The 22,645-nt window shown below is 46.7% G+C and overlaps 1 protein-coding gene across 1 annotated transcript in view; it reads left to right on the top strand.

The window, feature by feature from the left end:
- Positions 1-22,645, top strand: part of SCML4 (Scm polycomb group protein like 4) — a 46,374-nt gene that overhangs the window by 5,315 nt on the left and 18,414 nt on the right. The window contains exons 2-4 of the mRNA XM_075089848.1: positions 1,882-2,011; positions 4,603-4,803; positions 7,753-7,947. Coding sequence (XP_074945949.1) covers positions 1,882-2,011; positions 4,603-4,803; positions 7,753-7,947 — 526 coding nt within the window. The remainder of the gene's footprint in view (positions 1-1,881; positions 2,012-4,602; positions 4,804-7,752; positions 7,948-22,645) is intronic.

Below are 22,645 nucleotides of genomic sequence, written 5' to 3'. Positions count from 1 at the left end.
TAAGGACCTTGGTTTTTGAAACACTGTTTTCCTCCCATTTATTTTAATTGCTGTGAAAACAAACTGACAACACTTTGCTGCTGGTCTCTCCTGACCCCAATCTGAATGCAAGACAACCCTATAAAAACAGAGGAATGCAGTCAAGTGAGGACTGGCATTACCCAGGGGCCAGCTCAGGGTCCCTAGTCCCCTACAGCTGCCAGACAGCAGGAGGTAAAATCCATAGCTTGTCTTAGAATTGCTTGTTGAACATTTTCTCCCTTGTTCAGGCTGAATCCAAAGGGATTTAGCCCACCCCAGGGGAAGGGAGGCTGTGGCACCATGTGGAGATGGTGCCTGGCACTTCTGAGACAGGTGGGACACAGTCTCTGCCCCAGGCACCAAACAGAGCCCTGCAGGGGATGGTTCCTGGATGAGGATCCAGCTTTTATGTCCATATTTATGGCACCCATCTTTCCAGAGAGGCTGGTCTGAGGGAAACACTAGGTTGCATGAAAGAGTAAGTGGTGGAGATCTGGCAGGGAAAAATTACACCCATCTCAACAAAGATGGCCTTTTTGATTTGGTGGGTACCATCCCAGCACAGCCTACTGTGCTACTGAAAGCAAGAGAGACCTTGAGTTCTCTCTTAATGAAACTCTTGCTGGGATAAGCCAGTAATTGGGAATGATCCAACTTCCAAAGATTTAAAGATAAAAAACTCACTTGGGTGGCGTTAAGCTCAACAGCCTTCCCTCTCCCTTCCCAAGCTTTCTGTTTTTACTGTTACACCAAAACAGTGACCATTATTTTAGACAGTTGAAATTATAATCATGGACAGCACGAATCTTTATCCAAAATTACCTCTACTCTCCACCAGGATTTGCTCAAGGTTTGGGTTTGTAGCTAGTGGTCTGGCTTCATTTCTACCTGCAATATACTTTGTATATTATTTCCACCTTGGGCGTAAGCTCTGAGAGAAGCAATACTCTGCAAATTTAACAGGTCTAAAAATTCCTTTTCATTCTGACACTTGTCACTTATAGTATTTTTACTTCTAGCCACTGAAAAACAACAACAAAAAAATCACCTGCCAGAAGAACAGCTCAGTGTAGTATATGCAAATATATAAACTAGGCAGCTGTCTGCCTGGGTCTCTGCTTTCGCCCCGCTTCCCTTCGTAGCAAAAGGAAAGGCAACAGTGATACCTTCAGGTCATAGCCATTGTGTCAGCCCTTTGTAATTATGAGGACTTGATCATCACTTGGCTGGTGAGACATTGCCAGGTACCATCAGCGTAAAGGTATAGTGATATTGCACCGTAAATTCCCATCATGTTTCACTTCGCCAAGCAGGTCACAAAGATTACTGGGTGCAACAGTGCAGCGGTTTGTATTTACTATCTGGTAATAACACACTATGGACCACAGTCTGAGCTTATTTACACGGGTGTCAGCCCAAAGTAGCCTCTTGTTGCCATTGGATTTACACAAGATTTACATCCCTATAACCAAGAGCAGAATTTGGCCCTAAATTATGATGTAGTTAAAGACCCTGTGCTTCTGAGTTGCAGAGAATTGTTTACACCCACATGAAATGGGTCGTAAAATGCCATTGCACTGATTTGTTGGAGTGTTACACCCAATTTGCTCAGGTGTAAATAACTACCCAGTGGGTGGCGTAATATTTGCATCCTGTAACTTAAGGCGTTGCTGTCTGCTCCAAATCAGTCAAGGTTCAGGTTCCAGTATCCTTCTGGGAACAGAATGGATGCTCCAGGCCTGAGAAAGTGATGCAATAGCAGATTGCTAATGAGTGGGAGTTCATAGGGAATTACATATATGGAATAAAACTGGAATATCTTGTGTATATTTTCATTGCCCAACTGGTTATTTTTTACAGCTGAAGTCTCGTGTCCTGATGACTCCCTTAGCGATATCTCCGCCAAGAAGCACACCAGAGCCAGATATTAGTTCAATCCCCCAGGATGCAGCTACAATACCCAACTCGGCCACCCCACAGGCTCTCACAGGTACCCAGCGTCAATTGCTCCTTGGCCAAGGGGTGAGCAGGAACCATGGGATGGCAGCCAGATGCTGCGCTTTCCAGAACAGGCAGAGCTCATGAAAATGGGTGTTTGCAGATTAGATTGATGGCCAGTGACAAAAAGCACAGATGTCCTGCAAGACTATATTTTGACCGCCATGTGTCAAGTTTAGTGGAGACCTCAGACCCATTGGTCTTGAAATGCGGACATCAATGTCCCATGGATGCTACCATTTTACACCCAACATTTACCCCATCAAATGTGTTGCAATGACCAGGCTAAACCCCAGTATGAACATGAAGCATCTGTTACAGCTGTGGGGAGAAGGACAGAGGAGCCATGGTCTGACTATAGGCAGGGTTAGCCAGCATGTAAACCCCAATGCCATATAGCAACAGCAAACCTGGTCATTTCTGACTGTAGTCAGGCAAAACATAGCCTTATTCTTTTTTTTTTTTTTTGCTTTTGTTACCAGAAGAAACATAGGTCAATGCTTTTAAACTGATGTAAATGAGAAGAAAATCAACAAGATGGTTGATTTACCCTGAGATTTCAGCAGAGAAATTGATTAGATAACATTAGAATCTAAACACAACACATAAATCCCATTATTTCTTAGCTGGGATGCACAGAGGAGAAGTTTTCCATCTGCTCTGGTAGCAGAATGATACTAAACGTAGCGACGATGACAATAATAATATATTTTATTCTCATTTATCCCTTCACATACAAAGACTGCAAAGCGCTTGGCAAACATCAGCCGAGTGGCATTTCATAGAGCTGCCCTGAGAGGCGTGCCCAGCTCTGCTTTCAGACCAGGACAGGGAGGCACAGTCCACCAGTCCCACCAGATCACTGGGGAGGCCACAGAGGCAGGGGTTCTGTGGGTTATTTCATGCTCTGCGGATGCGGGACCTGCAACTCTGTCTGCCCATCCTTGTGCCGCTGGCACCTTGTCTCCCAGCACTTTCCCAAAGGTACATGTAGGCTCCCACCGGAGCAGGGTTTGCAGGAGGTGGCAGCAGGCTCAAGCTGACCTTTAGCTCCCTATCTGCACTGAAAGGACCATAGTAGGCCCCCGCTCCCCAGTGAAGGACCCAGCAGACCGCTTGCAGGCTGCAGAGTCCCTCCCACAGTCCAGCCCCAGGCAAAAACTGTGGCTTGTCACAGCAGAAGCCACATCCTGCAGATTCAGCAAGGTTTTGGCATGGTGGCACGCCTGGAAAGCTGCACCCCGGCAACTTCTTGCAATTCATGTGTGCTGCTGCTGTCTTTTGGTGTGTTATCCCTTTGTTTGTTTAGCACTGGAGAGGTGTAAAGTGCTATGTAATGATAAGTATGATTGCTATTATTCTTCTGTTTATCCAGGATATACTGCTTGAGCCCCTTCTGCTGTTCAGTGAGAGGTTGGGTAGCAGAGTGCTTTGTGACAGTCGCACTAGATTTTCATTACTGTGATGCAAACTGTAAATTATTTCCAAATTTACACAGCTGTCACCATGTCCTCCACTCTGCTTGATGGTTTTTTGTCACATATCTGATTTCTGTCAGAGGATAATGTTATATTGTCTGAGAGATGACAGCTCAAGCACACTCAGCCAGCCATTATAATATGTCTCACTTTAGCCTGACTTTAGGCTGTGTCTTAGCCACCCTTAGTTACCACAGCGTTACCTCCGGTTCCTCTGAGATGCAGTTAGCCTCAGCCAAGCTTAAAAGAAGTTAACGCTAGAGAGAGAACACTGATTTTTTGGCTATTGCCATCAGTCCTGATGGCATGTAGAAAAACTGCCTTCGCAGGCAACACTCTAAGGAGGCATGCAGGGCTTGGCTGTGGAGAGGCTGGGGCATCCCTTGCAGACCCCCTTGTGCAGCACAGTGGTGCAGCTGTGGTCCCAAATGAGGATGTAGCACTGCATGCGATGTATAGTTTCCCTCAAAGCGGTGCAGTTTGCAGAGTGCTGGATTGGACTTGGGGGTCAGAAAGCTCCCAAAGACCAGAGTCTCTGGCATTGCACTGTGCAGCTCAGCGCAGCACAACCCTCCAGAAATTCCAGCTGCATTAAGGTCAGAAGCAGCAAGGAACCAAAGTGTAATGAAACCCAGCTCAGAACGGTGCTTCTCAGAGGTCCTGTCAATGAACCAGTGTAAAAACACATACAGAAAATAAACAAACAAAACCACCTCAGGCTGAAGTTTACCCGTTGCTGTAAGGTCACCCCTGCTAGTCACTGTCCTGCACTCCCTGGGCATTTTTTTCTGGTCACCAGCTGGGTGTACAAGGTACTCTGCAAGAGAGCAGATGCCAGGCACACACAGTGGGGCTTCCAGGAGCTTCTTTAGTTGCGTGTAGCTTATCCTCACCTGTAACACCAAGCAAAGGCCCAAACTCAGCTCACTTCGCATAGGCAATGGGTGATCAGCGCGAGGAAGCTTGGCTGTGCCATCGCAAATGGCAGCAATTCACCAATGAATGGAATAGCTCATTAAATAAATAGAAAAGCATAAAGCTAGCATGTGCTAGGATGCTCTCTGGGCCATTCTGTAGTAACCTTGTTGGGATTTTGTGTCTACAGTCTGCATTTACGTCAACAAACAAGCAAACCTGGGGCCGTACCTCGACAGAAAAAAGGTGCAGCAGCTCCCAGAGCACTTTGGACCCGAGAGACCGTCTGCAGCCCTGCAGCAGGCTGTTCAGGCCTGCATCGACTGCGCGCTCCAGCAAAAGGCTGTCTTCTCGCTCATCAAACAGGGCTATGGAGGAGAGATGGTGTCAGGTAAAACATTTTTGTAAGGGGTTTGTGGCCAATTGGGAAGTGCTTGAAATCTTAACCTGATCCCCAGTGCTGACTGTCCTAGCAATCCTGTTCACATCAGCAGGATGGCAACCAGCTTTAAACATCACTTGTGCCTTTGTAAGATGAGCTGCTGCAGGAATTGCTTGTGTGCCAATGAAAGTCTGTCAATAAAGAGCATTGCAGTGGTGATTCAGGGGAGGAATAGGGCTAGCTCCAGAGTCCTGTGCTTACCATGCTTTGAAACAGTGCTGAGGCCAGGCCTTTGAGCTGAGGGTTTTTTTGCATCTGTACAAGGATGAGCAGCATTGCAAGCCTGCATCATGCCACGTGTGGCAGCCACACATTGACCTAAAGGAAAACTCGCAGAGAGTTCAGCTGCTGGTGTGTCCTCTGTCCGCACTTTATGAGCCAAATCTGCTCTCAGCTGTAGGAATTGCGAAAGTCCTGTGGCAATTGCCCATACAGCAGGACTATACAAATACATCAGAGAGAATCAGAGATCAGAGGGAACTTCCCAGGAGCTCCTCATCTTCCCGCAATGACACTTTTAGCTGTGTCCCAACGAGCCTCCCATGTCCCACACTGAATCCCCTGGCCTGGCTCTCAGATTGAACATGAACTTTTAATCACAGCATGAGTTTTGTGTCACAACGCAGTTTTAGCACATGGGGAGGCAGTGGGAATGAAACAATGATGGGAATATGGGAACAGCACTCTCCAATGAGATGCTGCAGATGAGAAAGGCACAAACACGAAGCCAAGGTTTGCAAGTCCAGTCAGTTTCGCAGGGACCACAGCAACTCAGCTGTGCCACTGGGACCCTCTTCTGTGGGAACCCAGGCTCTGGCCTGCTGTGCAGCATATAAATCCTGCTTCCTCTCTCTCCTCTAGCTCTCTCTAATCACAGATGTGACTTCCCTAAGGGGCATCAGAAATACACCAAGAATGATCCAGATTTGTTCACAGAAACACAAGACTGAAGCAATTTAGTGCAAAGCTTCATTTTTGCCTGGCTCTGTGCTGCGTATATGATTTTCATGACAAGCAGAGAAGTTGCGTTGTACACCGAGCCTGCCAAACCCTTTGGTCCTCAGAGCTGGCTTAGCTTCAGGTACCTGAGCTAAATGCACCTGGTCAACATTGCTTCCAACTTCATGCCTCTTCTAATCATTGAGGAGGGGTGAATGGCCTCCTAGTCACGGTGTGGCTCTGAGATTGCAGCTCAATCCCAGCCCAGCAGCAGCGTAGATTTTGTCATGGGCTTTCCAGTCTTCCCACGGCTTGGCTCACAGATGCTCAACTGGCTGTGGAGCATGATCCCTTACAGCAGCTCAGGTCAGCAGGAAATCTCTGAAGTGATCCCAAAGATTATAAGCCTAACATTGCAATTTGTACTTGTTAGTAGTGACTGGAGGCTGTAAGACTGGAAAAAACCTTCCAGGTGGTGGAGTTCAGGCAGCCATATCATGTAAACCTATTGACATCTGAAAGTGTCCTGCTACAGTTGATCCTGGTGGGTCTGTGGTGACCCCTCCACCTCTCTCATGGATGGGACCTATGCCCTTTTTGATTCTTGGCTAAATACATTCCCTGACAGCTTTGTCCAGGAATTTTAGTTGCTCTGCTCTCACCCTTGAGTTCAATCTTAGATGTATTTCTAGAGAGCACTCCTCATCCTGCTAGGCTGAAATACAGTTTCTTTCAGGTCCTCTCTGCATTGTGAGAAAGATCGCTGGATTAGTGAAAGAAGTGCAAGTGTCTTCCCACAGCCCCATGTAGCAGAGATGGTGGTAGCTTCAGTGCCACAGGGGAAACTTTCTGTTCCCTGAACATTGCTGTGGCCTGCCTGTGCACCTCTTCAAGTGTGAATTCACCCTTCTCAAGCCTGGAGGACCAGAATGAGCCCATCGGTCCAGCTCATGTTTCAGCAGGACTTTATATAGTGGAATTGACAGTCCCTTGTCTCTCCTGGACATGCTTTGTGCAATATATCCTTAAAATATATCTGACTTTTTCATCAGTGTGTCACCTTGGTGGCTCACGGGCATCTGGTGAGCCCCTCCCATCATTTCTCCTCCCATCAGGTCATGTTGAACCTCCTCAAAATATTATGGATTGCCATGTACTTTCGAGTATTTTTGTCCACCCATTTTTATTATTGCAGAGCTTAAAATCAGCCAGTCCTTTCTGTGCAGTCTCCCAGTTCTCTTCTCCATTGATAATGCCTCCTAGCTGAGAGCATCAACAAAATCTTTTGTGCCAGCACAGACCACTGCCAGTTCCTCTCCAGTGCTTGGGGTCTCCTGCCAGCAGAGCCTGTTGTTGCCTCCTCACCCACCTTACACATGCAATCATTTCCAGTTTAACAAAAGATTTCTCATACTTTACTAAATTCCAGATAGACTACCAGTGCAACCTTCCTGTGCCTATAAATGCAATTAAATCAGTAATCAAAGATCCATGATGAAGCTGGTAGCCCTCTCTTCAGTACAACTCTGGTACCTTTTATTCATTCTCAGCCATGTCTTTAATTCTTGTCTCCCCATTATCTTTTAAAACCTTGGGTGTTGCTGAAGTCAGCCTAATAGCCCATCATTGGCAGATCACTTTCTTTCCCCTTCCTTAGACCAGAGTATCATAATTGCCTCTTTCCAATCATACAATAGTTTTCAGTTGGATGCATATATTCGAAATCCTTGCACTGCTGGCCATGCCAGTCAGCATCTTTCAGTGTTCCATGGGGAAGGTGACCTGGGTCACACAAACTCAGCTCCTTAAGCTCCTCCAGTTTGTTTTGTACTTCAGGTGGTGTCATTATGTAAAATATTTTAAGACATATAAATATGTGCGTGAAATCTTTCCCCCTGCTTTCATTCTTCCTCATGCTGTGCATCCCCAGGTATTGAATTGCTCCTGCTTGCTTTCCAGTTTCAGCTTCTTTTGAGGGGAAGCAGCATCTCCTGAGCCTGCTGGTAGTGAATAGCATCGGGTATGTCCTGCGCTTCCTGAAGAAGCTCTGTCGCAGCCTTTTGTGTGACAATCTCTTCAGCAACCAGCCTTTCCAGCAGTACAACGCCGTGTCGGAAAGCCCAGAGGTATATGAAAACAGACGAATGGAGGCAGGTAGGCTGCTTGATCAGCTTGAGCTCAAGATTTAAAAGGCCTGAAGAAATGTCTGTCTTTTTTTTGGTCCTGTACTGTATGTGCTAGAGAACTGCAGGTCTGTATGGGACCTTTCCAGTGGGAGGCAGCAGGCTGATTTGCAGTACTTTTCCCAGTGGCTATAGGGAAGGCTTTCTCTAGTGGGTGAGAACCACTGTGTTGAGGAGACCCAGCAGTGATAGGGATTTTTAAAATTATTATTTTATATCTTTCTGTTTCTTTCATCTCTTTTCCTAAGGAAATAAGGCTCATATGATCCCATTGTCCTTGTTTCTGTCAATTCTCTCCCATAAATTACGGTCTCCTCAAGCGCACCTGGCCCTGGGGTAGAAGCCTCGAAGGGATTAAGTTCCATCAAGTTTCAGGCAGGCAGGAAGGTAGAGGGGAAATCTCTCTCCATCCAACTCAACCACCATATTAGACACTGAAGTATTACCACTGACTACCAAGCCTCCTCTGCTTGCGGACCCGCTGCAGTGTGTTGCCTGTCCAGACACACCAGTCCCCTCTGCTCATGCACTGCCTCGGCTCGTGGGTTGCAGCGGGAGATGTCACTGTGGCATGAACAGGAAATCACCACCATAATGGGTAAGCTCTGCCCCAGCACTGCCCCAGCGCTTCATTACCTGTGTGCTTCCCCACTTGCACGCCACTCGTTTTAAGGATCACCTGCCAAACAGCACAGTCTTACTGGGACCTCTTACTGGGCGAGGGGAGAAAGCCACTCACAGCAATGCAGTTTTGGGTCAGTGCCGTCAGCATAAATCTAAGGAAATGTTATTAGCTGTAGCGCACTGAGCCTGGATCTCAATCTGTCACCTCCACCTGTGAGTGTGAACCTAAATGAGAGTCGTGACTGCTAAGGGGTTTGCTTTGCGACTTGCAGGAGCATTTCTCCTAGCTTAAAATCTTGCACCAGCAAGATCCCTGCCTTAGTGCCTGACCATGTGGGGCAAAGCCTGGAGGGGCTGCGCGTGGGGCAGATACACACAAGGGTGGTGATGGTCTAGAGGGGCACCAGCCCTGAGCAGCACTAGGCTCCCAGGTGGATGGCATGTCTGAGCTTCCTTCTTGCCCAGACCCCAGCGTGCTGGGACAGTGTGCTGGCTTTGTGCAGCCCCCATGCAGCTGGGACATGCCTGCAGCCCCCATCTGCAATCAGTTGCCAGAGCACCCTGGGGCCCTACTATGGACAACACAAAAGTTAGTTTAGAAAAAAAGAAAGCCACAAAGTTATGGTCCTGAACCTCTGCTTCACCTGCAGGCTTCCTCCTGACTTAAATTACTTTTCCTTATTTTTTATTAACAACACTGTGGGTGTTTGGGGAGCACACTGTCTCGTGTGCATTCAGTTTAATGGCAGCTACAAACTGGCAGCTGAGAGAAAGGTGTTTTAGTGTCCGCAATTAAGATCTATGAATCACTTGTTTGCCAGGAAGCAAACCATAGCTGGGAGTGGGCGGTGCACACAGTGCAGAAATGCCTTTTTGTGTAAAGAAATCCAGCTGCCACTCTTACACATAGGGGACGAAAGGCAGGAACCCAAATTCAAAAGCAATATTTTTTTTCCTCTGGACTAGGACATTTGCAACAACCTGAATATTTCTGAGAGGTCAAGGGATTTCTGTAGCACTGAGTGAGCGCAGCCCAGGAGGCCTGGCATTTGTGTTTGCATTTGCATTTTAATTTGCATGTACATTTGCATTTACGTTTGCACAGCAAGGCTGTATGTGATGGAAAGCAACTCCACAACCAGAGTTCTTACAGTGGCTGTTGCACTCTGAGTACCTCCCTCCCTACACAATTTCAGTGCAGATGTCCCTGACACCATTCCCACTGCCTCTGCCCAGCACTGAGGAAGGGCCAAAATAACTGGTTTTGTCCCAGAACAGGCAGGAGATATGGATATAGGGAAGGCTTCTCTTCCCTGGCTCTCCCACTGCTGGGGGGAAATTAATAGCCCCCTGGAAGCAGCATGGGCTGGGCAGCCTGGGCTAGGCACAGCTAGTGCTGGCCTGGGGGTCTCCTCCCCTCTTCTGGGAGTGGGATGGGGGGAAGAGGCAGTGGCTCCTGGGGCTTTTGTATCTCCATCACCAGCAACACTTTAGTAGAGTGGAGAATGCAAGCTGTGAAATAGCTGAAGGCAGGGGTTATACACGGGGTTAAAACTCCCCCACCAGGCTCCATCTTGCTCACCCTGGGTCTGATAGCCGCTGGCCTGCTAGACAGAGGGCTGTAGCGTGGGTCAGCATGACCTGCAGAAAGTGGGGTGCTTCCCTATTGAAGTGGGGACACGGGAGAGGCGATAGAGGAGCCACCTGGTCCCACAGTGAGGGAGGCCATGATGAGCAGTGCTGTTTCCAGAGCAGCTGGGTGCTCAGGTGTCTCTCTGAGCTGGCAGCCCCTAAAGGGGACTCTCCTTCCACCAAAGATTAACAGAAATATAGTGAGACAGGATTTGAGGACACTTTCAGCACCCTGCTGACCACTGACCTGGTGTACCAAATTTGGTGAACCAGGGTTGCTCTGCCAAACCCTGTCCATGGGCCTAGGAGTTCCTGGGGGTGAGCTCAGCAGCTTCACCAGCGAACCCACTGTCTGCATCGCTGTGGGCCCCACAATACAGGCTAGAGAGCTGGGGGCTGGTTTCAGTGCAGCCAAGTAGTTGTCTGGAAAGCCCACCTACAAGAGTACTGCTCAGCCCCAGAGCACACATGAAGGCATGGAAGGAGAAATTAACTCTGTCACATAAAGCCCTTGAAATGGGGAATTTTGGAGAGGTGAAAAGCTGCCTCTTGCCCAGGGCAACTTGTGCCCAGCTCAGGAGCTGTCTGTCCGTGGCTGTGTGGCAGAGGAACTGGAGTGACAGCCTCACACCCTTCATGCTCAGCCAGAGCCAGGCAGATACATAGTATTCCTGCTCATCATGTCAGACTGTATTCAACAGCTTTGTTGGCACCAGTGGAATAACTCCAGTTTTAGGTACTGGGGCTTGAGCCACTGAGTCTATGTTTACTGCTGTATTGCCTAAACTTCCTTGCATGTCCCCGGGAGCCAGGGTTTCTCTGCAGCAAGGTCAGCACAGGGGGGACCTCTGCTACAGAGAACAGAGATAGGGTTTCCCTGTAGTGGCAATAATGAGGATAACAGTAGGAGCTCTTCTCACAGACGGGTCTGTGAGGGCGCCTGTTGGGATAGAGCTTGCATGGAAGGAGCAGAGCCATAATAAAGCACCACAGGAAGCCATGCAAAGCAGCCACATTTCTCATTGTTTCTGTTCTCTAGCTTGTAATCGAGATGTTCTTTCTTTTAAAATCATGTGCTTTTCAGCCCCTGTGTACCAATGAATTTAATTCGTGTATTGACTTTGGTGCAGTTACTCTTGATTTACACTGGCAGAAGTGAGAGGAGAAGCCGGCATCGTGTCCAGTCATATTAATCCACTTACACCATACAGGAGTCACCTTTTAACCTTGCCCTGAAGCACATGCCCCTAAGCCATTATTCACTTGTGCTCACAGCAAACTGCCAGATGCTAATGGCTGCGTACAGGCCAGGTGGGATTAGTTGATATACGCATATATCACTTACAATGATGTTTTACTTGCCTAAGATGTATGCACTTACTGGGCTGTACCCAGCACCAGCCTCTGCAATGAGCCTTGTTAGCTGTGCATCACCCTCCCTGCACCTGAACCCCTGCACTCTGCCTGCTCTGCCAATGCCTCTTGCACCAGCACCCAGTGGCGCTAAACGTGGGGCGAGATTACCTCTCCAGCCCTTTCCCAACATCAGTGGCTTCACTGCTTGTCTTAGCACATCTGGGGACATACCCCACTGCTCTTTCTCAGCTGTGAGGGGACTTTCTGGCTCATGAGAGCAATTTGTTGGGAGCAACTGTGGGATGACTCCCAGGACTTCATCTGGGAAGTGCCCGGCTTCAGGTCTGCATTATAGCAAATTCTGAGACGTTACCTGGCCTCATGGCACCTGGGTTCAAAGCACCGCTGGATCTGCACCCCAGAATTTTCCATGAGCATGGTAGTGCAGTTTGAAATAAAATGATGGCAAGATATGGGTGAACTCTGCAGAAAATGCTGTGAAGTGTGCCAGGGACTACATGGATGGGAAGCCAGCAGAGATCCTGTGAAGTGCTTCCATCCACACCCTCTGTGTTCAGCTTTCCTTTGTCCCTCCACGCTGAGATAATGGAGGCTTGGATGTGAGCACAGGAAAGGGACATTTCTGGAACACCTACATATTGTTGACATGCACCTATGCAACATTAGACCGTTATTTTTCAGAGGAAAACATGTTTGCTATAAAAATTCTCACCAATCTGGTGGTGAGCAAAGAAATTGAAGTAGCTTCTCTTATGTGAGAAGCATCAAACTTGATAACTTCATCTTTCCCCTTTCAGTCAATTGTTTCCTTGCTCTTTCTGTCCTGAACCTTGGATTTTGGTTATTTTGTGCTGTTAGACAATTGCTATTCTCCATGCAGAGCACGGCTGCATGTAGCTGCAGCAAATCTTTCTTCATGCAAGGACTCCTGTGGCCACCCTGTATCCTTGTCATCATTGGGGGTGAAGACAGGAAGGTCTGTGAATAAGGTCCCCAGCCTGGCTCCTCTCCCAACAGCCAAGTCAAATTTGTATGTGTAGATACCATATGGTGTCCCCTGCCACTGTCCACAGGAGAACAGCACCAATATGGCTGTGGCTGGAGGTAGGGCCCCATATGGACCAGAAGAACAGCAGGAGGTAGAGTTACCCTACGCTACCTCAGTGCCTCTATAGATAGGAAGGTGGGCTTTTCCTATCTACAAGCACTTGAAAAGGCGGTATGAGAACTGCTATAGCAATGCACTATAAGAATGTGACTAGTAGGCAAGACACTAGGCTGGGAGTTGGATTCTGTCAGAGACTTTCCCACTGATTGTGTGGGCAACTCACTCTGGCCTGCTTCGCCTTTATTTGAACATCTATCCAGGAAGGGCAATAATTCTTGCCACCATGTGCAAAGTCCTTCTAAAACAGCTAGGAAGAAAAGAATAACACGATAGAAAACCACATATTATTACAATCAATATTTTCTGTTCCAAGCACCAAATAAACAGCAGCTCAGAAATTTCAAGCCCTGAGAGGGCATGAAAAATGTTGTCTTTCCCCTTTCTACTACTGTGGCTTGTTTAATCATGTCTTGTTGCATGCTATGAGGAACAGTGCTCCTGGCTTCTCAGCACACTCAGAATAAATAGCTTTTACGGCTATCAATAGCTTCAGCCCTCTTCAGCATTTAATTACCTGCAAAGGCCATTTATTGCCTCATATATTCCTCTACCATGAACATTATCCTTTAAACAATAAATAGAATATTAAGGTCACTCTTAAAGAGGGAGCAGAGGAACTGCACAAGCCACCCAGCCACAGCAAAGTCTAATATAAAAGGTTTGGCTGGTCTTTGGGGCATTAGAATTGACAGCAGAGCCTGCAGTAGAGCAGAGAAAGGGTGGGATGGCTGCAGGCATTCCTTCCTTCCATGCATGCATGAGTCTGTGCATCCAACAGCAGGCTGGGTGCCTCCTGGCTCTCCAGACCTGACGCAGCTGGCCCCGGGGCAGGGCATCCCACTGAGGACCCCCACACTGAGGTCCTGCCTGCAGCTGGAGAGCCATCCCCAGGACTGGCACCCTGAAATGAGGTCGCCAGTGTGGTAACTCTGTGGCAGAGCAGAAAGAGAGGCAACTGCAGCTGAGCTGCATGTGGTCATTCGGAAACCTGGGGAGGGACAGGAACAGTTTAGGATGGTACAAAATGTAAGAAGTAAAAGCAGGAGGGAGAAAGAAGAGACAGGCAATGCTCCTGTGGAGGGGTTTCATGAGCGTGGTAGTAGAGGCTTTAGCTTTCAGGCCCTTTAAACCTAGACCAGAAGAAACTAATAAAATGTACTCTAAGGGGCAAATCCTGGCAGGAAGAAAAATAAGAGATGGATGAGAGAGATGAAATTCACCTGCAACATAATTTGCCTGAACTCTATAAAATCGGCAGAATTGGATAAATTGACCCTTCTGACCTTTAAGCTGTGTGATTACTGTTTGATAACCGCCAAATGAAGAAAGAGTCCCTTTCTGTCCTTTCAGGTATATGAAATTGTATCTCCCTGTGGATGCTAAGCAACAAAGCTATAAGCAGACATCCTTCCAGCAGTCAGTCCAAGGGAAATCCTCCTTCCCACCTTCTGCCAGGCTGTTTTACCTCCACAGGCTTGAGGGGGTGCAAGAAAATCCATCCCAGCAAAAGACACCACCCAGGAGGGTAGGCACTCTGATCCCAGCAGTGGATGAGGAGAAGCCCAAAGGCCCTTCTGTCCTTCAACCCAAGGTGTGCTCAGAGCCATGACACAGGAACTGGCAGTGCTGGAGATTGCCCAGACTGCAGCCATGGAGGTTAGAAGAGAAAGCTAAGCTATGAAATGGAGTTTAATGAAGGGAAAAAAGGTGCTTTATTTTTCCATATCAAAGGGTATGCGTAAAGAAAGTGGATGAAATGATGGGCATAAATTCATGAAGCATGATGGATGAGATTATATCCACTACAGAAAAAAACACCCCTGGGTATAAGCATTTAATTCAAGCTTTACATGTACAAGTCACGTGGAGGAAACATGGACACTCTTTTAGGGCCCCAGTCAGGTAAATCATGTGATTGTAACTCTGATTTAGGTTCAGTTTCAGCTTTAACATTTTTTTAGCTGGTTAAGGCTTTTCCATAGATCTATATGTTTCCTTTAGGAGATGTCTGAAGTTAGGATCCCAGGCTTTGATTTTAAATAGCTTAAATTAAAGTTGAAACAGGATTTCCATTCCTAAACTTTAAAAATATTGATACAAATACCTGTGATCCAATATATCCATACTTCAAACAGACATATCAGCAGGCCACAGGGCAGAACTGATCACAAAAAATCTATCCCGCATCCAAGCGCCATGTGCATTAGCCAGCATGACCCACCAGATTTTTCATAGATGTGAAGGGGGGAAAAGGTGAGCCGCAGGATCCTTACCTTGTGCCGGTTCAAGCCATATTAGATAATATCACCTGGGAGCCGCATGTGATATGTTGGTGTAGGCTCTGATAGCCCATGAAAGCTGTAGGCAATTAGACGTGTAGCTCCTCACTGCTGGGTTGCTGTGGCAGCCAGGGTAATAGAAAGACTGGCTATGGCAGTGGAGGGGGCTATGAAAGTTAGCAAAGCCAGAACTTGCTAAGTAAAAGACAAAACAAGAAATGCTTTGGAAGACAGATGAACACGTGCTCGTGTTTTGTGAATCTGGACAGGAGGGCCCTTGCTTCTGGGACTGCCTGGTACATGGTGCCTACAGCAGGGCCCAGGCTTGCACCTCCATGGGAGGAAGCTGAGCCAGCTGAAAGGGGGGAAACCAAAATAGCTTGTGTTTAAGCTATTTCCATTTGACAGGTTTCAAAGCAGATTCAGAATCTTTTTCAGGAAGCATTACTGATTTTTGCTTGGTTGTTCTTCAGTTTTTCTCCTCCCCCATCTTGCTCTCTTTTTTAGCCTTTTAGATTAAAAGATTAAAAGGCTTTTCCTCCTTTATCTGTCTTTATCTATCTTCTGTTTCTCTCTATCCTTTTCCAGCTCACTACAAAATAAATGGAAACACACACACAATGGCATTTCCAGTTCCATGGAAATAAAATATGCATTTTTTTCCTTGAAAAGTCTTGGTCCCTGTTTAATCAGCAGCATTCCCCAGCTCCTTAGGATTTATTTGTTTGCAGTAATTATACAGAGTACATCAAAGTGCCTTTCAGAAAGTAGTAACACACAGCATCTGCCTGAAGAACATTCATCTGTTGGCAAAATGAGTGCAGAGCAGGAGATTAAAGCAATTAAGAGAGTAACAGAAGAAAACTGTTGGTGGTGATGTGCAGTTTGCTGTTTGTGCTGGGACGGTGCTGGCTGTGGGCAGCAATGAGAAAAGTAAGGGTGCAAGGTGAGGAGTTGCACCACCAGCAGCTGGGCAAGCTGGGCAAGAGAAATACGTCCCCACCTCTCACTAAAAATAAGCTGCATATGGAGGTTTGAGGAATCAGGTACTTTATGGTGGGTTTCTTCATGGAGGAGGTAAGGTTACAGAAGAGATTTAAACAGAAAGGGGGCAGTGGTTTGCTTCACTTCAGCAGAGAAGCCGAAGTTAAGGAAAATGTAGTGAGGCTGGGGGTGAGTCCTGGGATGGGGTCCTGGGGCAAGCCCAGCTTCCCGGCAGCATGGTGCGGTGCAGCGCAGCGCACCAGTGTGAAGGGAAACTGGTTCTGTGGGATCATGGGGAGACGAGGGGATAAAAAGACCCAAGAAAGGGGAACTGGTGAGTTCCTAGCTGCTGGGACTGAGATTGACCAGGGACATCAAGCAGCAGCAGAGAAGGTGGGAAAATAAAAGATTTGTGAAGGGGAACTAAAGCTTTGGGGCCCAGGTATGTTGTATTTATATGGCAGAATAAACCCCAGAAGACATATCAGAAAATCCAGCTGAGCTGCAGCACTGGGCAGGGAGAAATGAAGCAAAGACTTCATAAAAGATCTTATACCTACATATAAACACATGCACAGGTTCATGCTCTATATGTGCTCTTCCTAATTTCTGGATGAGATTATTAGTTATTAATGGGTGAATGCAGCTTATTTTGCAGTTACTGCACTTTGCTCTAGCTATCTCACTTCTTGTGTCTCAAATTATTTGTTTTGCAATCAAAAAATTGCTGTTAAATATTTTAAGCCAGTACTAAGCAATATAAATCAGGGAGATTCATCATGGTGGTAGCAGAACAGAAATGCACTAAGTACGTCAGCTGCAGAGAATCCCAGTATATAACACCTTGAAACTTTCAAATAACACAGTCATTTCCATCTAGTCTGTTCTAGATAGAGCTTTTTGTGAATTTTATCAATGCTGATTTATAAGCATACGAAGTACATTATAAACTACCTGGATAGAAAAGCCTCTTTAGGTACTGCTAGAAGCTGGAGGCAGAAAAGATCGATTGCAGCCTCTCCCGTCTCCCTCTGCCAGTGCAGAACTGTTGCTGTGTTGCTGTGCTAAGACACAAAACTATACAACCCCGATAAATCTCCTTTTCATGATGTACACTTTGGTGTAATATAAAGGCAAGAGAGAATGGAGGAGCTGGTCTGAAATCAGGAGGAACAGACCAAAGAAAAACTTCTTCTAAGGGCTGGATCCCTATGTCATCGAAATCCCTTTGCCTTCACTCATGGGTAGGCAGTGCCTAAACAATTTGCCTGTGCTGTAAGATAGGACTGAAGCCTCTCCATTGCAACACAAGACATTTACTCACTCATCCACAAGCAGTTAAAAAAAAATCCTCGGTGGGTTATTTATACACATGAGAACCTTTTATTATTAAATCTAATACATTTGTCAGCAGCTAGCTTGTGAATTTACTCTACCTTTTTACTCAGTTTGGACAATAAAACCGTGTTGATCTGTTCCCAGCCAGTTTCATTCCCTGGTTCTACTGCATTAAACACAATGTGGCTGTTGTCTGGGCTGCAAACACTCCAGGGAAATCGTTTAAATAATGAAAAAAAAATTCCATATGCTGAAGTTCTTGTAATCAGGACAACATTGGATTTTGGAAAATCCACTAAAAAATTTAGATTCTTGATGTTAACTGACTGGCAGCTTCTCCTTGGGGGATTCGGCATTTCAGTTACCACAAAATATTTTTTAGCAGCTAGGACACAACGAGATGATACATGGCACAGTAAAGCCTCAGACTAAACCCTGGAGAATTCACTGCAGGTTTTATCTCCACAGTGTGACCACGGTTTCAGTGTTCATAGAATCTGCATTCACAAGTGGATGAGGCTTATTTACATTTTCCTGTTCTGACTGATTAGTACCAGCCCCCCCTTTTCTCCCCCATGGATACAATTGTGTGTTCCTATAACCCATGCAAAAGTTATCCCATAGACCAAAAAACAGAGGCGTGACAGCCCTGAACCACTGTCGGCAGATGCCCTGGGCTGCCTGCTCACTTGCTGTCTCTCTGTAGCAGCCTCAGGGATGCTGTGGCTCCTTGGGGGCACGTCTGCCTTTACAAGCAGTGAGCAGCTCAGCTCCACTGCCACGAACCAGATGTTGCTCCCTGTAACACTTTCCTTGTCCAGCCAAACCATGGTAGCCACAGGCTGGTGTGGAAAAGGTCCAGTCGTTGCCCAGCTGTGCAGAGTGCAGATGCATGCACCAGGGAGTGGTGTTGACATGGTGTAGAAATGCCTACTAAGGAGTGACATCATATTTTCATCGCACTGCATGTCTGGATGGGCAATGGAGCTAAAAGGGATGGGCTGGTGCTGTAATCCCAGAGTAAATCACAGCAGACAGAGCTGGAAAGTCTTAATCCATCATAGGAAGCTCTTATCTTTAGATAGATGCATGCAGGCTCAAGCTACAAGGAAGATAAGGTGCATGGTCTGCTTCTGACTGGACAGAAATGTGTGAGGCTGTTTGGCAGACACAGGAAAAGGTATTTTTAAATCTGATACTAAAAGATAAGATAGCAGTTCAGAACCAAGGCATATCTTTCACACTTTTAAATACTGTTTAGATCTCTGCTCTTTCCCTCTATGGCTTACACTAGGTTAAACTCACCTGAAGTATCTCCTTCTGCGTTTCTGCATTTTATTTTTGTGCTTCTCCACTTTTATTTTGCCTTCCATGAAGGCTGTAATGCAGGGTTTCTAACATCCACAGCTGGTTAGAACTGTCCCCTTCCACTCTTCCCCAATGCCTCCCAGACAGGGCAAATGCCATCCTTGGGTGGGGAGCTGGAGCCAAGCTCAGGAACTATAAAATACAAGCAAAGATAAAACCATACAAGGAGTCTCTCAGTGGGATTTTGACACTGTGGCTGGCTCCTCTCAAAATGACCAGAAAATGAGAAAAGACCATCCCTGGCTGGGGGAGATGAGAGGTCTGAGGAAGCTATGATATCATGCAGCTTAAAATACGGAGTTCACAGCTGGTCAACCCATTATAGAAAATATATGGTAGCACTTAAAAAGTTACAGGGAAGGGTCGGAGGGCAAAGCCCATCACTAAATGATATGAGGAATAGAAGACAAGACATAAAAAAAGGAAGAGTGGGGGTAGAAAAAGAAAAGAAAGAGAAAGAAAAGGAAGAAGAAAGAAAGAAAGAAAGAAAGAAAGAAAGAAAGAAAGAAAGAAAGAAAGAAAGAAAGAAAGAAAGAAAGAAAGAAAGAAAGAAAGAAAGAAAGAAAGAAAGAAAGAAAGAAAGAAAGAAAGAAAGAAAGAAAGAAAGAAAGAAAGAAAGAAAGAAAGAAAGAAAGAAAGAAAGAAAGAAAGAAAGAAAGGAAGAAAGAAAGAAAGGAAGGAAGAAAGAAAGGAAGAAAAGATCTGTATTGACTGTGAGGAAAAGAAGTTAATGGGGAATTTAGTTGGAGCAAATACATATGATTGAGCAGGTCATGGAGTAAAAGGTTATGAAATGACACAAAACTATTAGCCTAGAAGGAAGGGCTGTTGTCCTGGGGAGCTACCAGTGTGTAAAAGAGGACCTCCCTGATTTGGGGATCAGTGTCCAGCATGCTCAGAGGTGGGGGTGCAGGTTTCCATTGGTGCCCCATGCAACCTTCACCCAGATGCAGCTGCTCTGTGGCTGTGCAGGATTTGGCCTGTTAGTTGGGAACAGGGACCCTGGTCCCAGTTCATTACCCTGAACTCAAGCTTTGCCATCCAAGCAGCAATGTGGGGACAAACCCAGAGGAAGGCATAAGGGTATCAGGAAAGGGAAAGCTGGATAAATGAGTGAGATGCATGGAAGGGGAACAGCTTGGGGAAGAAACAGCTATGCAGGGCGGTGGCACAGGAGGAGGGAAAATAGAAAAGGGGGATAGGAAAAGAGCTGGCAAAATGGGAAAAGGGTGATGCTGCTGGCATGGGAAAGCAGCATTAGAGCTGGTGCAAGGTTGAGACAGTGGGAATGTGGTGGAGAAAGCAGTAGGAAGAGATGATGGGGAAGAATGGAGGGAGGAGCAGGTGGGTGGTATAAGAGAAGGGAGCCCAAAACAGATAAAGGTAGAGAGGGATGTAACATGAGAAGTGATGTGGAGGCAGCAATAGGTGAGGAAAGCAGCACAAGACATGTTTGGCCTGGGAGGATTGGAGAAAAGGCAGACTGGAGAGGACAGGAATGTCTCTGGAGTGCAGAAAGAGCTTTTACCCTTAGGAGAAATTTAGCAGAATAAGTTGGTTGGGTTTTTAAAATATAAGGTAAAGAAGAAAAGTGAGAGATTAGATCTGCTGAGGAAAACATTAGCTAAGGATCATCTTCATGGGTATACAATCTTCTCCATCTCCTGCTTGACTTGAAATTTATTTTCATTTGCTTTCCTAATGCACAATGGAAGGCATAATTTCTTTGGCTTTCTGGAGTGTCTCTATTCCCAGACACTCCCAAAAGTTCACTGTATGTGTTCTGCATTCACACATGAAGTACACATCCATGCAGCACTCTGTAGTGGCATACAGATACTGTTGAGGCAAAGGTTACAGAGGTGAAAGACAAAACAAGTATTTTTCTTCATCCTAATGGAGAACTGTGGTCCACAGACGACAGATAACCTGACCAAGGTCACCCCAGAGGTCTGCAGCAGAGCTGGGATGCGAGTTCCAGGTTCTCATGCTGTTTTAACTCTCAGCTCACCCATCTTCAGGAATTTGGCTAGGAACCATACAGGCTGCTACTTTAAAGAAATGTGCATTTTTAAATTGGGAAAGCAGCTGCTTTTTTTCTCATCTCCTTTGCTGCATTTTAAGGTGTGCTGGATGTAACAGACTTGCACTTTTCAGTCTGGTTGCCTGTGGACCATTCATGGAGAGGAAAACTGCCAAAATGGCTTGAGCATCTCAGGGTAGTGAACAGTTGTAACGGAGACTACTGTGCTCAGAGCAAAGGCTCGAAACAGCTTTCTCATAAATCCTGCTTTAAAACATTGCGTAGTAATTTCTCAGTAGTGTGTGCCCTTCTGCTGACTATTAGAAAATAAAATACAGAAGTGCAACGGAATACAGAAGGGCTAAGCCACAGATTTATGAAACTGTTCATTTTAAACCTCAGTAGAGAGTTATGTTTTCTTCTATTGTCTTAGAAAACATGTTTTTCCCTAATTGGTCAAAGCGGGCTTAGTAGCTGTGAAAGCCATGCACTTTACAAGGTCTTCTGGGAGCTTACAAAATGCAGAAATTTTTATACATATCGTTGGTCGAGCCCCAACTTGCGCAGCTTCTCTGTGATACATACTAACAGGGAGCTGGAGAAATATGAAGACAAAAAGCTTCCATACTCTTTTGTAGCTTCTGGACAGTGGAGCCCGTCCCTCCTGCTGCCTCCCGTGCCACCATAAGGGGCCCTGGACCACTTACCTGAGCCCTCACCATGGTCCTCTCCCACCCTCTGCAGCTCCTTCTCAGAGTGGAGGAGATGTCTGTCATAGGATCAGAGGACAATTCATGTGGGAAGGGACAACAGGAGGTCTCTCGTCCAACCCCTTGTCGAAAGCAGGGTCAGCTATGGGGTCAGACCAGGTCTTAGGGCTGTGCTGGGTCTGGAAATCTTCCAGTGCCAGAGACTGCACAACCTCTCTGGGCAACACCTGCCACTGCCCTGCTGTCCTCACAGGGAAAAGGTTTCTCTTGACATCCAATCTGAAGCTTTCATTTCAATTTTTGCCTATTGTCTCTTGTTCTCCTGCCATGTACCACTGTGAATAGACTGGCTCCATCTTCTTGGTGACGTCCCCATGGGTCCTGTGGGGCTGCTGTCAGATTCCTACCCCCAAGATGCCTCTCCCCTAGGTTGAACAAGACCTGTTCCCCCAGCCTCTCCTCACAGGGCAAGTGCTCCAGGCCCCAGGCATTTTGATGGCCCTCTGCTGAACTTACCCATTTGCCCATTTCTGTCTGGTATCGCAGCGACCAAACCTGGATGCCAACTTAGACCCCTGTGGTACGCCACTTTTTACTGGTCTCCATACAACCCATTAACTGCCACCCGCTAAGCCTGGTCATCCAACCAGTTTCTCACTCATCCCAAACATAATGTTCTAACTTGGATGCAAGAATATTGTGGGAGATGGTGTTGAAAGCCTTGCTAAAGTCAAGGCAAATGACACCCACCGCTCTCCCTTTGCCCATAAATCCAGTTGGTTTATGATACAAGAAAGTTAGGTTGGTCAGGTGTGATTCATCCTTGGTGAATCCGTACAGATTGTCCCCAGTCACCTCCATCTCCTGCTCTATTGCTGGGAGGGGGGGTCATGAAATGCAGCTGTCTTCTCCTGCACTGAAGTGTCATCAGGAGCTGTGTCACCTTTCAGGGGCATAATGGCTCTCTCTGTGTGCTGAAAGTCCCCTGGGCCTGCCTGCCTCTTCCCTCCCATGTGGGGATCTCTCCTGGGGCTGGGCAGACTGCTGCAGGGCATGGGCTCACAGAGACACAGTCGCTCAAGGTGCGTCAGTTTGTGCAGTTTTACAAAGCAGTCCACACTCAGCAGGGAGCACAGAAGCTGACCAGCACCTTTTAAAACTGTACA

This window comes from Phalacrocorax aristotelis, chromosome 3 (assembly GCF_949628215.1).
Source record: "Phalacrocorax aristotelis chromosome 3, bGulAri2.1, whole genome shotgun sequence".
Classification (NCBI taxonomy): domain Eukaryota; kingdom Metazoa; phylum Chordata; class Aves; order Suliformes; family Phalacrocoracidae; genus Phalacrocorax; species Phalacrocorax aristotelis.
Note: the sequence above shows the minus strand (reverse complement) of the source record. Positions and strands in the feature narration are given on the sequence as shown.